This window comes from Megalopta genalis, chromosome 2 (assembly GCF_051020955.1).
Source record: "Megalopta genalis isolate 19385.01 chromosome 2, iyMegGena1_principal, whole genome shotgun sequence".
Lineage (NCBI taxonomy): Eukaryota > Metazoa > Arthropoda > Insecta > Hymenoptera > Halictidae > Megalopta > Megalopta genalis.
This window is the reverse complement of record NC_135014.1, coordinates 37,282,319-37,299,315: the sequence shown is the minus strand read 5'-3', so window position 1 is coordinate 37,299,315 and position 16,997 is coordinate 37,282,319. Positions and strand designations below refer to the sequence as shown.

Here is a 16,997-nt window from a genome sequence, read left to right as displayed (position 1 = left end):
GAACCTCGATTGTCCGGTCCTCGGAATTCCTCGGTTGTCCAAATACATTTCGCATGTAATCGGCTCAATTCGAGACAATTCGTATGCAAAACGATTTACTGTGCCCTTCGATAATGATGGAATCTAGCACTGTAATTAAGTAACTGTTCTATAATTAGAACATAAACAAAAACGAACAAAATAAGAATCTCTCGTTTTTTAACTTTTTTCATCTTAGCCTATAGCGAAAATTTAATAAATGCCTCTCGTAGATCTCGGTAACTTATATGCGTGTTGAAAGTTTCATCGAAATCGGTTCACGTTGTTACGAGTTACAACAAATTAAAGATCGCAGAAATCGCAGTTTGATCACGATTTTCACCAAAAACTGCAAGAAATCTACAGTTTTTAAAATCCTTCAACGCCCGCAGCTCGACTTTGAGTTAACCGATTTCGATCAAATTTTCAGTACGCATATAAGTCACCGAGATCTACAAAAGGTATTTTTTAAATTTTCGTTATAGGCTCAGATAAAAAAGTTGAAAAACGAAGGTCCTTAATTTTTTCTTTTCATTCCAAGTAATGGCAAAATTAAAAAAAAAAGCTTTCTAGCCATCATCTAGTAGACTAGTCCCTCTGTCGTCTAAAAAAAAGATTCAAGTCATTTGGTTCAGTTTCCACACTTTTGTGTGCTAAAATATGTGTTACCCAACATCCAGTAATTCGCAATAAAAAATGTTTCGAACGAAAGTTAGTCGTTACATAGTTTCTAAAAGATTGCAATACTTAATGTTGACAAAAGATTTTCTTTATTCGACGAAAAATCAAAATCGTTGCAATTTTTTTTAAATAACCGTACATTATTCGTGTACAGATCGATTCGTCTTTGTATTCCCTTTAAAAAATGATTAACGTACTTGGGCCGAAAATTAATTGGTTTAGAAGCTATGATTATAGTCCGAATTTTTATTATATAAAATTATTATAAATATTATTAAATTAATAAATATTTATTTATTATATATTCCCGAACGCCCGGCGGCGAAGAAATTTCAACGAAGGGAGGGATAAGAAAATGGCGGCCGTCTACAAGAAATTGTTCGACTGTCCATTATGCAACGATCTTCGTTTTAATCGAATGCGGATCGAATGCGGAATTAATTGACCTACGGATCAAATTTCGATTCGGGAGGTAGATCCGTCACGTGACCACCGTATTTTACATAGCATAGAGGTTCCGGGCCACCGTCCTCAGTGTCGATGCGGTCCGTTCGATCGTGCAACTAGAATCGTGCGATAGAGAAATCGATCGAGAATTTACACCACCGGAACTGTATTTCGACGCGAACCCGAGGAAAGTTGTTGCGATTCGTATCGTCATGGATTAACAGCCGGGAAAGTTTGCGGAGAAACGTCTCAGGCGGTTCGATCGAAGCTGCAGCGATCGCGACGGGGAGGTTCTCGCGATCCATCGGTAATATAGCATGAAAATATCATTTTCTGGGACGTGCTATACTGCGAAATGCTGCGTCGAAACGACCTCGACACTATTTACAATAATTTCTTCCTAATTCGCGCTCAGATTGGGCACGAATATGGACGATTTAGGAAGAGGAGATACGATTGTTCGAGTCCCTTTTTGATAGTTGTTGACAATCGATAACTATAAATTTCTCGGTAACTATAATCTCCTCTTCCCAAGTTGTCCATTTTTGTGCGCAATCTGAACGCCAATTAGGGAGAAATTACTGTAACCAGTTAACTGCGTTCGACGTGTATACACGTCTGCCCACACACACACACACATACAAATCTCTACTGCGTTGCAGTTGAAATAAAAGATTACCATTGGCTATAAAAAGAGTCGAAATTTCAATAAAATGTAACAAGAATATCTATTTGGCGATATATTTCCTTCCTATTACCAATGCGGTGGAGAGGGACTTGGGCCCCTGAGGGGGCCCCGAGCGTTGATTTGCGATGGAATTGCTTCAGAAATGGAATCCGTAAGGAGTCCACGATAACAACGTACAACCTGCGAAGTGCCACTTCTTGCAGTACCTTGCTTTTTAAACTATCGCGCTGAAATCGATAGAATTTCTTAAAATTATGTTTCTTCTTTCATTTCTCTCGTTCATGAATTTCATTATTTTTTTTGACGATTTTCAAGCGTTCGATAACAGTAACCTTTTCAAGAATGAATCGTTAATTTTTCATCGAACAGAAACGTAATCCCTCCTCGTTTCTCGTAAAATTTACAATAGGACCGTTTGCTCTGCGTTCGACGTCTATACCCGTCCGTTGCCTGATTTTAATTCCGCACTCTGCGGGTCTTTTTTTAAGAACAATTCCGCAGTTAAAAGGTTATAAAAGGAGAAGAGAGACGTTTCTTTGGCGTTTCTTTGCGCGAGTTCGGACCCTCGGAGATGCTATTAACTGCAAAAATATGAGACGTGTTTTCTAAGAGCAGGCTTCTTCGAAAGTAAACGGGAACACCGACGTGATTGTTGTGGGCGCAGGTTCGAATAAATAGCGGTGACGCGAGCCCCGACTCGGAATTCTATTAATTAAACTTTTAAATGCCAGAGAACCGCCCGTGACCTCCACACAAAACGGCCTGTCGCATCGTTCTCTAACATTGGGCGATTATTCGGTTCGGATACCGTCTCGTCGCTGTTTATCCACGTTCTTCTATCGTGTTATTGCTTGTGCCTCTTCGTCGAAGTGCGATTCGACTCCCGAACGCAGCACGAATCGCGATTTTGCGGCGACTCGACGATGTCAAAAATCTGCTAAAAACGAGAATACTAACGGAGGAAAACTGTAGAGTCGCGACTCCCTTTCGAAGTCAAACACGCGCGACTGTCGGGTAGAACTTTCATCGCTTTGACGACAGCGCGGCACAAAACCGACAAAAATCAAATACGTTTCGCGTGCATAAATGCGCCGTCCGATCCTTCGCGAAACGAGACGTATTTCTGTTTTCGCAAAAATCAACGCGCTATCGCCGAACCCGCGCGAGCCAGAGAATTCCGCCGCGATTTTAATGTTCGACCGAGGCGGACACGTGTCCCGTCGGGCCTCCGGTATAAACTCTTTGAAAGTCAAACATATGGGAGGGTTGGTTTCGCAGCAGACCGGCGGGGAGGGATACAGGATCCGCGTTCAACCCCAATTTTTTCGGACTGTCCTCCCACGGTCAACCCGTGCCGCATAAATGCCTGAAAATATTTCTTTCCGTCCCTCCGCCGATGCTAATTTCATGTTTGACCCTTCGAAATCCCTTTCGTCCTTCTGCTCCTCACCCTCCAGAAAATGTTGCAACGTTATTTTCTGCGGTTGTGTCAACGTCGCGGGTGCCGATCGCTTTCTTCTTTGCCCGGAATTCTCTTTGCTAGATCCGTGTTGCTGGTGTTATTAGAAAGCAGGCGTTGTCGAGCCCCGCGATTGGATGTGCAAACCGAATTCTATTAATCAAAGTAGAAGACGCTGGGAAGAACATGGGACGTGTTCCGGCGAGCCGTAATTTCCTAACGTAGGCGCTACCGCCCACCGGCGGGCGCCGAGGGGGAACTGGAGGGTGCTGGAATTGCTGGTTCTAGGGATTTTCTTCCCCGTGCTTTCGGTCTATAGTTTCAATATCCGGGGGAAGATGTACGATACTGAGGAGGAGATTAGAAATAATATATACCCAAAGGAGACAAACAATTATATCTTGGAGAAGGGGCTTGCAAGCCAGAAAATGTTCGTAGTCGGTAGATAGAATGGTCGGAGATCATTCGTGCAATACAAGCTTATTAATTTGACGCGACTCGATCAGCACTAGGCTCGTTCTGACAAATGGATTACAAAGATACTTATTAGTAGACTGCCGATTTCACGCATTTATGGCATATACAGGGTGTCCCAGGTTTTAATGTTCAAACTTTGTCAGTATATTCTATGGCACAAAGTAAGAAAAAAATGCTATGTAAACATGGGTCATATAGAGCTTTATGAAGAAGTTATAACAAAAATTCAGACTAGGAATAGTAATCAACTAAAAAAAAAATAAAAAATAAAAAAGAATCTTCGATCGATGTCAATCATGTATTGTATTAATAAACACAGCTTACGTAAACACACGGCATGTACTGATCTATTCAAGCCAATGCTCGCAGTAACAGCAAGTTGATTACTATTCCTATATTCTGAATTTTTGTTGCAACTACTTAATGAAGCTCTGTATGACCTATGTTTACATAACATGTTTTTCTTACTTCGTGCCATAGAATACACTGACAAAGTTTGAACATTAAAACCTGGGACACCCTGTATAATTGAAATATGAAATTACGAAAACGTATGAAGAATTCAATAATATTTGTATACCGCTTTCAACTTGTCAAAATTATTGAGATGAAACATTTCCATTTCACGCAAGCTTGTTGAACAATGTTTTTTTCTGCATAAAGAACCGCCGTGTACTTATTAACGCGATACTAAATTCTCTCATCGAAGATCAATTGAAGATTCAAGATCATCAACTCATCCAGAGCAAATTAGCACTAGATTTACGGAACCCGTCAAAATGACGGGTCACTATCTTTTTAATTTTCGATTATTCGTATCGCGAGTTGTTTATTCAATGTATGCGTTGCTTGCGGCAAATATTACAATGACACTTGTTAAAAATCAGAACAAATGTCTTATTGTTGCTTTTGTAAACTAATGTGAAACAGCTGTATTTTGTGCTCCGCAAATCTAGCGTTAACGATCATCCGTTATTTAGTAAACGCTCAGCAGCGCGCGCGAGCCTTCGGCGTCCAGGATTGGGGAAAAATAACTTTCCGAAATAGTAAATAAACTATAATTATTGTTATCATCTCATGTAATGCGAAATTTGGCAATTAAACATTTCTTGAAAATCGTAGATATTGCACAGTTGTGTCATACTCGAAATGCAATTTCCATACGTGACAACTATATCAAGAAACAATTCTTCGCCAAATCCCGTATCACGTGAGAAGATAAAAATATTTATAATCCATTCGCTATCTCAAAAAGTCGATTTCCCGCCAGGCTTGTCGGCGTCGGTCTTTCAAGTTTCCTCAACGTCCAGGCGTCAGCTGACCGCCCGAAGTTCTCGAAGTATAATCGAGGGACTGTTTAGGGCATTGTGATTTCCAGCCCCTGATCGGCCGACAGCGTTCTCGGGCAGAGAAAGCGGCCGGAAGACATCGTGGGTGGACCCCAGGCCCGCGCTGCCACCCCCGCAGCCTGCTTGAACAGACGCCGAGTTTCCAGGATCTTCTCCAGACGATGCTGGATCAGATGAGCGCCGACTTGTTCGGCACGCGTTCCACCGACTTGCAGGAAACGACTTTTCAATCGCTCGTCGCGAGCTCGGCACCGCTGAGAAGAGGCTACCGTTCCGGTGAGTATTTTTCCATCGACGGAAACAAAACATCTTCCGCGGCTGGAAATTCTCCGCGGGAGAGAACGCGCGGGAAACTCCGCCGCGCTTTTCCGCTGCCGCGATATTTAAATGATCAGAGATCGGGACAGTTCTTAAGTAAACGAATGAAATATTATTTAACGGACGGGTGGGAATAATTTTAAAGACGGAACGAATTCTAAAACGGTTCTCCGCGCGAGTCAGGAACAAGACCGCGCGATCCCCACGGTTATCCTAGCTGTCGCAACCTGGCGTCATCGAAGGTCCTCGCGACGATGCCGGAAGAACGAAAAGTGAACGTTGCGAGACTTTCGAGAATTATTGTCCGACACTCCCGGTTCCAGAAAAGGAGAAGTTTCATTGCGTTGTCGTCGGATACAAGAGACTGGTATCGTTCGTGATCCGGAATTGGAACGACACGTCCGAGGGGTCGCGATTACCAAACGATCGTTTTTACGTGCGGCATACGCGCTTCGCATAAGCGAAAGCGTAAATGTTCGATCGAACCGAAAGCTTATACGAAAATACGCTCCGTTTCGGATTTCGTGAATCCGCCAGATCGGAGGTCGCTTTGATGCCAATTCTTGTGGATTATTGTACGCCGACGATCGGATGTAGGCAGATTTATCCAGCAGATGTGGGATAAATCTCGGATGGAAAACTGTCGTGGTCTGACTTATTGGAACTTCGATAAAAGATCGCGGAGGAGAGTGTACGTTGGCTCATTTCAAAGGGCGTAGTCGTTCGTTTTAATTTGTTCAGCAATCGTCTCTATTATTTAAATAAAATAACCTCTATTAATTATCTTTTTTATTGTTATTGTTATTATTATACATATATGTTAGGTCTACCGGAAAGTTCTGTCCGATAATGTCAATTCAAGTTTCATTCCATATGCACGTGTTGATTTGAGACATATATGACTATCTCTCTTTATCATTGCATTTACACACATGTACTCTCCTAAATAAACTGAAACAAAGATGTCTCATGTCATTATTAAGCGAGACGCGATCGTGAAAACATGGCTACCGATGATAATGCCAGACCACATGCTGCTTTGGCGACTCGTCAGGAAATCGCACAGCTAGGCTGGGAAATTCTGTCGCATCCACCATACTCCCCAGACCTAGCACCCTCCGATTATCACTTGTTTCTCTCTTTGCAAAACTTTTTACAGGAACAAAAATTCAAAACTGAAGCTGATGTCAACCAAGCACTAGTCGAGTTCTTCGCCTCTAAAAATAAATCATTTTTTAAAAATGGCATTTACAAGTTGCCATCACGCTGGCAAGAAGTCATAAGTAACAATGGAAAGTATATTCTACAATAAATATTATTAAATGTATGAAAATTGTGTTACATTTCAATTCAAAAGCCGACAGAACTCTCCGATAGGCCTAATATATATATAATAATATTATTTTAACAATATATTATATTAATAATAATTATATATATAATAACAATAATAAAAAAGATAATTAATAGAGGTTATTTATATATATCTAAATAATTATATTATTATATTTTTCCGTTCAGTATCGAAGTCCAATCTTTCTTTCGAAAGGAGTTAATTTTCCAGATTCAAGCGGGTCTGCGAAGACAAAAAATATCGTTCTCGCAAATACAACTATATATCCAGAATTTGAAGATTAAAGTGCTTTCCTTGTGAAACGACTCCTTGAGATATACGGTTTCTTTTCCTGCCGCTTTATCGTGCTACGAGGGTGTACTACTCGAATTTGTTCAGAAAGAAAACCGGGGAGAACAGCGAGAACGTCGTATGCTTTTATTTTTCTTTTGTTTTTGTTTTTTTTTACGTGCCGGATAAGGACGTGTTTGCGTCGCGTCGTCCCGATAACACGATTCCCCGAACGTTTTCGCACCGCAGCTGCGCGAAACTGTGCTCGCCGGAATCCGATTGTTAAGGAACACGGCTAATGCCCATTAACGGGATTAGATTGTTCGTCGCAGCTGCTGTACCCGCGCTCTAAACGGTCACGCTTAATTGAAACGATTCGGATCGTCGACGCTCGTTGTCGATCATCGGCGAAAGCCGCGCCGATACTTTGATAAAACGTATGTAAATCGTCGGACATTCGTACGGAATTCGTATGCTAATTCGTACGGAACAACAGGAAAGACTTCGAATCGTATGTTCACACGTTTCGTGAGCTCTGCGTTTTCTTCCGATACATGGAATAAAAATGGTATCCCCGACCTAGAAAAATTGTGTATCCGCGTGGACTCTATTATTGTTGCTACGGTCAAAGACTGAAAATAGGAAGACTGACTGGCAATTTGCAGTTGGCGGCGCTCTTAGTTGACGCTTGGCATTTCATTGACGTCTTACGTGACTGACGTGGTGTTTATGCGCTCGAAAAATGGTATAAGGAAATTTATTGTGATCGTATTCATTCGACGAAGAATGTAACCGAAGACGAAGTAACGTGTTCTATTTGAATTGATTAATATTAATTCGTGAACTGCGTCGAATCATTTGCCGGCGCGTCTAATAATCGCGGGATGAGATCTTGGGCGTTAGCATGGCCGAGAAGAGAACCCGAATTGCTCACGCTGCACCATCGTCTGGCTTAATCCAGTGTTTACTACTGGAGCTGCAGAGTATTTGCAATTCCACTGCGGGGGAGTTTGACTACATTGATTTCTTGCGCACGGTTTAAACAGAATTTTTATCCTGTTCGAAGATCGTGTCCTTTTCTTCAGTATTAATAGTTCTATTTAGTAGTCGGCATTTCTTGAATATTTAGCGATCAGTGACCTCTTTGACATCACCATCGACCTATTTTTTCAGTGTCCCCTTGTTACTCAGAACGAATCGTTCTACGAGAATTAAAAAGAATTTTCTCCAAGCGTGTTAATGCATTCGAATTTATTAAAATCTGGAATCTCGAAGGTCGAGTTCGTAGGTCGAGCGATTTTACAATCCAAAACAGTGGATCCTTTACTAAAAGAATTTGGATATCGGTTCGAAATTTCAGGAAAGGTCGAGGAAGTGGAACGATCGAAAGTACAAAAGGAATTTCCAACTCGATAAATCGAAGCTGAGTTGTTTGAGATATTTGACGAACGATAGCTAACAATTACAGTGATTATGGTCGCCGGTTCGTCGTCGTCGCTAAGAAAAAGCCTGAGAAAGTAAAATTCTGGTTCGCACAGTGGTTCGAGAGCTGGCAAAGCTCTATTTTTGCAATGTTGGACATTCGCTGCTAAGGAAAATACAATCGTTGACTAGTTGTTTACTTAATACGCTTAAATGGGGCTTGTTCGTTAATTAATGGCTCCATTTAATATACGATAGTTGGAAAAAATTAAAAAAAATAATTAAAAAGATACACGCTACAGTAACGTTTAATAATAGCGCTATATAATAATAATAATAATAATAATAATAATAATAATAATAATAATAATAATAATAATAATAATAATAATAATAATTGCGCTGGACACACAAACGTAAATAAAAGGCTAGAAAGCGAAGAAAGCTTGGTATTTTAAAAGAAAGTAATAAAAACCGCACCTCCCCGCGGAACGTGAACCACTGTGCGACGCGACGTCGGTGACAAGCTATTGCGACAGTTTCACGCGATACCCTTAATTCACGATACACGGAAACGCAAACACGTGGGCGATACGTTAAAGGGGCGCGTTCGGCATAGGAAACTACTATAAACTCGGTACCGGCGACTCCGGATGAATAATTCATAGTCGGAGGTAAAAAAAAAAAAGAAAAAAAAAGGAATTATCGGTAAGACAATGTTCCCATCAGGGGACTTTAAATATTCATGAGACACGGTTATGTGACGCAGATTAAAATTGAGGTCAACGAGGATCGCGCAAACTCGATAAATCATTTCTCTAGTTACTGTGATTCGATACTTTGTCGCCACCTTTCATTCAATCTCCGTACTGTCTTGTGGCACTGGTCGCAAAATGAACTCCTGCTGCTCATAGAACGAAATCGAAAGTTTATTGAAAATTAATAACTGGAACTCGATGATACGATCGCTCCAATGAATGATAATTAACGAAGTACAATCGCACGACGCTGATTCGAGACCGAACAGCGAAGCCTCCGCTTTCGCGCCCCCGTTAATAAATTTCTGCGGGATCCCTTTACATGAAAAAAACAGTGCGGGAATCTGAGGCTAAAATGTTTTTTACGAATTCGAATTGATATCAAATCACGAATCAAATTACGAATCGAATTATCACGGATCAAGTTACGAATTTCAAATTCAAATTCATTCCGTACGGTTCAAGAAACTTCAACTTGCGATTCGTTTTGGAATGGCCTCGCAGAGTGTAGCGTACGCTGTGCAACGCGGCGACTTATCAAAGGCAGCATTTTCGTTAATTATAGCGACACCGTGAGGTCGTGAAAGTAGTTAGATTTGTTCCCGGAACGAATTTCGGTATACTCAATGTCAACGTTCCGGTTAAATATGGGGTGGTCCGCGGAACCATGGGCTGTCAACCGGAAATCCGGGGTTGAAATCCAATAGGCCCGTCTTTATCCGCCCCTTTTTTCTTGGCAGGCGTCACTGACTCGAAAAACTCCCTAAATATACGACAGCATTAATAGAATAATACTTTCTGAAGCAGATACTCGACATTGTGCCCCGGGGAAATAAAACAGCCCTTTCGAACACCCGGCAGAAATCTGGGCAAGGAAATTTTAAAGTTGGCGGACCTTCGATAATTAAATGATCTCTTTATTTTGACGACGGACGAATAACATTTCGTCTCGATTAGAGCTACAGTCCTGTAGAATAAGACTCTATTATCGCGCAGCTCTCGAATAGAAGATCCGGCTTTTATTATTAATTTATCCTTGAATCAAACTGTTGACATTGTTTGAAAGTCTCGATGTCCCCAAGTACAAGTGCCGCTATTTCGGCACTTTTTGAGCAGGCAAGTTCGAGGGCTCTTGACATTTCGCCCCCGAACAGTAAACGATTTCGCAATGAAAATGGAACGGGAAACCTATAAAATATTCATAGATTCTAAGTTATCGATCTCGAACGTCGCCGTCTACCCGTAGCCGCTAATTAAACTGTTCCCGGTAATTTTATTTCGGACGAGACCCGCAAACAGGACGTGTCCGTTAATTGGCCGTCTCTGCGAGGACAATGCGCGGGCAATAACGGCCGCTCGCCATTGTCCTAGCAATTTTATAATATTTACACGTTATTTACTTGTGCCGGTTTGGATACGGCACCAGCTCATTATATGAAAGCGACGCGGAGCATACATTTCCATACCTTTTAATGTCATTACTCGCCGGTTATTCATTACCGCCGAGGTATGGAAATAATGAATTCCTAAAGACGTCGATATCGTTGATAATCTTCCTGATTTAGGACCGGATCTCTGACTTTATGCGACCGAAGCTTTATGCGAAATAAAAATTGTCAAGATTAACTCTCAGTTAAACGAAAATGTTCTTTTGAATTTGCAGCCTATCGATTAATCTTCCCTTGTTAAAAGACAGGAAGTGATTCACGATTGTTCCCATTGACTGAAACTATGATCAAATTATGAAAACGAAATCCTGAAGATTCGGCCACTTTGCTGTTTCATTTCGTAACTACTGGAATTTTAAGAAAATTCGACAGTAACCGAAATTGAAAGAGTCTCGCGGCAAAATAAGGAAAGAAAGCGTGAAGATAAAGTAACCCGTGAAACAAGAGGAAAGGATAAGTGGCCGACAAGTGGCGACGGTTCTAATGGTGGTCGGTCTATGGTAATCATGTTCGCATTAACCCCTCGGTCCGCGAAAGCAAAGCAACAGGTGCCATTCGCGTGGTAATCGATACTGTTGCTTCGTCCGAGGGAGCTCCATTCCCCTTTTAAAGCGTTCACACGTTCACTGGCAGCATCGTGAATGTACCGTAATCGTCCCGATGTTTATTGATTATTATATAATAATAATATATATATTAATTTATTATATTTATATTTATTATATTTATATAATAATAATATATATTATTATTATTATATAATAATCAATAAACATCGGGACGATTACGGTACATTCACGATGCTATATATATTCTACGCGAAATGCGCATCGGGAATGACGGAACAAGATTGACATTGAAAATAGATAGATAAACGCAATTAGTATGCATTTCTCAGACTGTATTCCGTCTGACGGCATATGTATTGTTATTCTCTACGATGTCACCTCCTGGCATTACCAATCGTCCGTAATTTTATATCGCGGACCATTGTTTCTGTTCATTCTTTTACGACGGCTCGATAATGGCGCATTTACTCGTGTCATCGATGTCTTCGGTCCGACAAATGGCCGTTATTACGACCATTGTTACAACTCCGTTGAAGTAAGAACGCTTCCTGGTGTCGTCAATTTGTCACGGTTAATTTTACGGCGCTGCTCTTTTGCACTTTCGCTTTCGCGACAGCTTGTAAAACTGCTGGCACGCCCGCGGATACGTTGGCTGTCACCAATCAAATTGTGATCGGTCGTTAAAATAATGCTGTTTCCAATTCTGTTCCGTTGCTGTGCGAAACTTACGCGGAAATTAGATAGCAGACCAAGTGGAAGATCGGGGAACTCTTCTAGCACGTGTCCGTTACTCGGTTCCGAGGTCGCAGGAAAATAAATGTATTACATTCTTCAGATTACATCGTCGACCCTTGTTACGAGCGCTGTCTCGCGTACGACGAGGCGTACCAGTGCTCGCTGGAGGACCCAGAGAAGTTCTGGGGCAACGTGTCGGAATGCATCGACTGGAGCAAACCGTGGACGAAGGTTCTGGACAATTCCAACCCGCCATTCACGAAATGGTAGGTGTTCATTTATAATTTATATACGTCGTCGGGACGCCATCGATTTCGTGGCTCGTTAATCTTTCATGAGCCATCATCTCGCAGACGCCCGTCGTGGCGGGGACATTCCAACAACCCCCGCGAAACGAAACGTTAGCAATTATCTCGTAGAAATGTTTATTGCTACAGAGAACTGTTCTGTCTTAATGGTCCTGCTTGTCATCTCCGTCGAAAGAAATTATTGGCGGTGGTGTTTCGTTCTTTATTGTTACAAGAATCGCGATATAAATAATAGAAGAATGTTCTAACAGTGTTAGAGGGTTGTTGAGAAAAGATATATATATATATATGATAATTTGTCAAAAATAGCTTGCTATAAGAAATAAGCCTGCTGAAATAAGAATATGTATATGAAAAATAAGCTAAATTGCAGTCATTGACAAGCTGAAAGGATATATTTCGAAGGTATAAATATAGTTAAGGATATGATACTTGCCGTTTTTACCATAAAACACGATGAAAATTCCGGCACGAATTATCTGCTTCTTAAAAGGCAGGTTTACCTATCAGGCATATTTTGAGATGATATAAATCTTGTCGCTATCGCCACGAGGTTATTCAACGAAGTATTTTTGTTTTTATTAAACGAGAAGCTTTAGGTCAAGTCTAGCTCATTAGCCACCAAACAAAAGTACAATTACGATAATTTGTACATGTAGTGACGCCTCTTGTGGCGGAAGCCGGAACCTCTGTTCAGGGTCCGTACAGCGCCAATTAGTAAATGGCAAAACTCTCAAACTGCTAGCCAAACGGTGGCGAAATCTGGAAGCTCTGTTCGGCTAACAGTTTCAGCGTTTTGTCATTTACTAATTGGCGCTGCGCGGAGCCTGGACAGAGCTTCCATGATCCGCCGCAAGAGGCGCAACTTGTCATAAATGGCGTTATTTTTAATTGCCGGAAGTTTACATTGAACTTGAGATGGCAATAATAACAAGAATGATATGTACTCTCTATTCGCAATAATGAATAAAACTTTTTTAAACGATACGCGCGCAGAAGAGTCTCTGGAATCTTTCTGTGCCCAGAGAATATTCCGAAGCGTTTATCTAAGTTTGAATTTCTCTGATAAAAGAGATCGAAAAAGAGGCGAGAAATATCGTGGGCGGAATCGGTAAAAATAAAGGAGGCTAGTCTTCGAGATTGAACGTATCGCTAAACCCAACGTTTACAATATTAAATCGAACACGAAATTACATTAAAATTTGAAGAAATGAAGACATGTAAAAATTGTAAAGGTTCATCGGCGGAGAATTGAACGCCTGCTACAACGCGGTGGACCGCCATGTTCTGGGCGGGAACGGTGACAAAGTTGCCCTAATTCACGATAGTCCTTTGGTGTCGACGATCCGAAGAGTGACTTATAACGAGTTGCTGGAGAAAACTTCAAAATTGGCTGGATGCCTAGCCGAAATGGGCGTAGGCAAAGGGGATGTAGTGATCATATACATGCCGTTGATACCGGAAACCATCATCGCCATTTTGGCGACCGCGCGCCTTGGTGGCATTCACTCGATAGTGTTCGGTGGTAAGTATACGTTGCTTCAACGTCGATCAAAATTGCATTACTGCCGCAAAATGATTAAGACTCGCCATTTTCCACGCAGGCTTCGCTGCAAACGAATTAGCCGTCCGGATAAATCACGCGCGGCCAAAAGTGATAATTGCGGCCAGCTGCGGTCTTGAACCGACCAAAGTGATTCGGTACGCGCAGTCTGTCCTTTCTACGAAAGTCTGTTATTTTTATTAAAATATTTCGTCGAATCTTATTTACATTACGCGATTTTGCGTGTAGATACACAGACATGCTAAACAAGGCGCTGGACATCATCGCTGTGAAGAGACCACAGTGTATAGTGTTTCAGAGGAGGAACATATGGCAGAGCATCCTCGCAGATGATCAAATCGATTGGGACATTGCGATAGCACGGTCGAAACCTCATCCCTGTCAACCGGTTAAAGCCAACGATCCTTTGTACATCTTGTACACGTCGGGCACGACAGGTAGTTCAATGCAAAATAGAACAAACACATTTTTTGTAAAATCACAAAAATGAAATATTTATCGCTACGTTGAACGGAAGTTGTTAAACAACAACCGAAGCGAAGTTAGCGTAAATAGTGCATGGTGGAAGATGACCATGATAAAACAGCCTTCCAATTCAAGGTCAACCGAAGGGGATCGTGAGATCGGTCGGTGGCCATTTAGTATCCGTCTGTTGGACAATGAAAACGGTTTATGCGATGAACAAGGACTCCGTATGGTGGGTTGCCTCCGACTTGGGTTGGGTCGTAGGTCACTCGTACATATGCTATGGGCCCCTGCTTTACGGCGCGACAAGCGTGATGTACGAGGGTAAGCCTGACAGGACCCCGGATGCTGCACAATACTTCAGGTTCGAGTCTCCAATCTGTTAACAGATGAAAGTCTAGAAAGTTAGATGAAGAGTACAGTCGTTCGATAGAAACTCTGTTAGAAGCAGCCGGACTATTCAGTAATATCATTGACAAGCTAATAAAGTTCTGTTTTACCTGAGCTTCTCAACGATTAGGGGAATCCATAGGTTGGTAATAAAAAATTCACGTTTCGTAGGGTGATCGATCAGCACAACGTGAATGCTTTGTTCTGCGTGCCAACGGCGCTTAGAGTGATTAGACGCGCCGATGGGAACCTGGTTTTGGGTCGAAAGTACTCGACGAAGTCGTAAGTCTTTCGTTTCAGAGACATCCTCCTTCTCTTAGAAATTTCTTGCAATCAGATCTGAAGTATCTTCAATTTCGAATGCACAAACTCCACACGTATACACGTTACAGATTGAAGACTATATTCGTGGCCGGTGAGTTCTGCGATTACGAAACGAAGCTCTGGGCGGAGAAGGCGTTCAAAGTACCAATTTTAAACCATTGGTGGCAGTCAGAGACCGGTCACCCTATCACTGCCCGATGTCTAGGATACGGCCACTATCCTCACATACCGAAGAACAGCACTGGTCCTCCTATTCCTGGCTATCATAGTACGTTCTCCAAAATAACGGCAAACATATCTAACACAGCTCAAAAAGGCTATAAACTTACAACCTTCAAATTCTTGAGAGAGCTTATCATTTTTCTATGACGTCCTGACGGTCTCCGACATTACCCATCGCATGAACAACCTACTGGCGATCCATCAGCCAGAGATCATTAGAATATTCTTTGAAATGTCTGCCCTAAAGCTGATCGGTCGGGAAAAATTGTTCGTAATCGAAGCTACGAATTTTTCCAGTCGATATTCTGAAAGATGATGGTAGCAAGGCCGAGACCAAGGAGCTGGGTAGAATTGTTATAAAGCTGCCGTTGCCTCCAGGCTGCATAGCAACGCTGTTCGAGGCTGATGATCGATTCAAGGAGATCTATTTCTCCAACTACCCAGTAAGTCCAATTTTTCGAAACAAAAATAGCGACATTACCAATCGGCGAAACACATCTTAGGGTTACTACGACACCATGGACGTCGGCTACATGGACGAGTACGGATTTGTTTATGTCATGGCCAGGGACGACGACGTTATAAACGTCGCCGGGCATAGATTGTCCACGGCGGCTCTCGAGAACGTGATTATGGCACACCCTGACGTCACCGACGCTGCTGTTGTCGGTGTGCCTGACCCCACCAAAGGGGAGGTTCCTTTGTGCCTTTACACAATGAGACCAGGTAGGAGTTCGAACTTTTATTGGCCTCTGTGATGCTTCTATTGTGATCGTATCTGTCTATTTTCGTGGACAGAAGCGACGAAGAACGAAGAACAGATCAACGAAGATTTAGTAGCAGCTGTGAGGAGTTCTGTAGGACCCGTAGCATCGTTTAGGACCGCAGCAGCTGTGCGAGGTCTACCCCGGACGCGTTCAGGGAAAATAATTCGCAAGTCCATTGCCAATTTGGCACGTTCTAAGCTCGTAATGGTAAGTAAACGGTCCGAGATTCAAGTTTGTCGAGAAACTTGAAACGAACATCGGAAAACAGTTTGAATACGTTTTTTGGCGATTTGAAGTAAAAACGATTTAGAAACCGCTGTTCGGCCACAGTAGGCACTATCTTGAGGCGAATGTCGAGAGAAGAAACTTTCGATCACAAGCATAGACTAGATTATCCTGCTATTTATTTGTACGGGGCACGGCAAAATAACGGAATGGATATTGCAGACGTTCTAAAACATGTGTACTTCTGATCGTACAATGAAACGGAATGTGAAATGAAATTATGGGCTCTCTTGTACGAGATAAAGAGTAATATCGTTTATTCATTCACTATTCGCCAATGTAAAATATACCGTTCTTCGTTTTCTCTTCCAGATTTCAAGTACAATAGAGGACGCGTCGGTGTATCGCGAGATAAAAGAAGTACTTCAGAAGCTCGGATACGCTAAACTAGCGCCGGATCCTCAATGATAACTGTTTAGTTAAGCTTTTACCACTTTTTATTATATAAACTTTTGTCTCTTTTTTTCTCTTCTTCCTCTCTTCTTCTTCTCATAATCGTATATAAAATTGTAATAAACCTACGTACGATATATAGCTGACACGCATAGGAGTGTGTGTGTGCTTGAGAAAGACGCGTCGACGAAACTCCGATTACCCACAACAAGTTAATCCCATATAAATTGCACGGAAATCTATGTGTAACATTGTTCTGAACGGTACAATAAAGTGAACAACCTTT

General features: G+C 41.9%; 1 protein-coding gene across 2 annotated transcripts; it reads left to right on the top strand.

Annotated features, from left to right (window-relative positions):
• The first annotated feature begins 1,234 nt into the window (after positions 1-1,234).
• On the top strand, positions 1,235-16,997 carry LOC117225266 (acyl-CoA synthetase short-chain family member 3, mitochondrial). Of its 2 annotated transcripts, none has more exons than XM_033478665.2 (13): positions 1,235-1,453; positions 5,149-5,395; positions 12,094-12,259; positions 13,537-13,826; positions 13,906-14,002; positions 14,094-14,302; positions 14,466-14,694; positions 14,892-15,002; positions 15,113-15,312; positions 15,564-15,709; positions 15,770-15,992; positions 16,065-16,240; positions 16,631-16,997. In XM_033478665.2, exons 2-13 carry the CDS (start codon positions 5,281-5,283, stop codon positions 16,724-16,726), a joined length of 2,058 nt encoding a protein of 685 aa, XP_033334556.2. In that variant the 5' UTR covers positions 1,235-1,453; positions 5,149-5,280; the 3' UTR covers positions 16,727-16,997. The 2 variants fall into 2 exon arrangements, with proteins under 2 accessions (XP_033334556.2, XP_033334557.2); XM_033478666.2 differs by having other exon boundaries at positions 5,041-5,395.

Bases quoted from the DNA above. Each gene is read 5' to 3' on its own strand.
- LOC117225266 (XM_033478665.2), top strand. From the start codon at position 5,281: ATGCTGGATCAGATGAGCGCCGACTTGTTCGGCACGCGTTCCACCGAC. The intron at 14,003-14,093 runs GTACGCGCAGTC...TTTTGCGTGTAG, and splicing joins GAACCGACCAAAGTGATTCG to ATACACAGACATGCTAAACA. The intron at 15,313-15,563 runs GTACGTTCTCCA...GAATTTTTCCAG, and splicing joins TCCTATTCCTGGCTATCATA to TCGATATTCTGAAAGATGAT.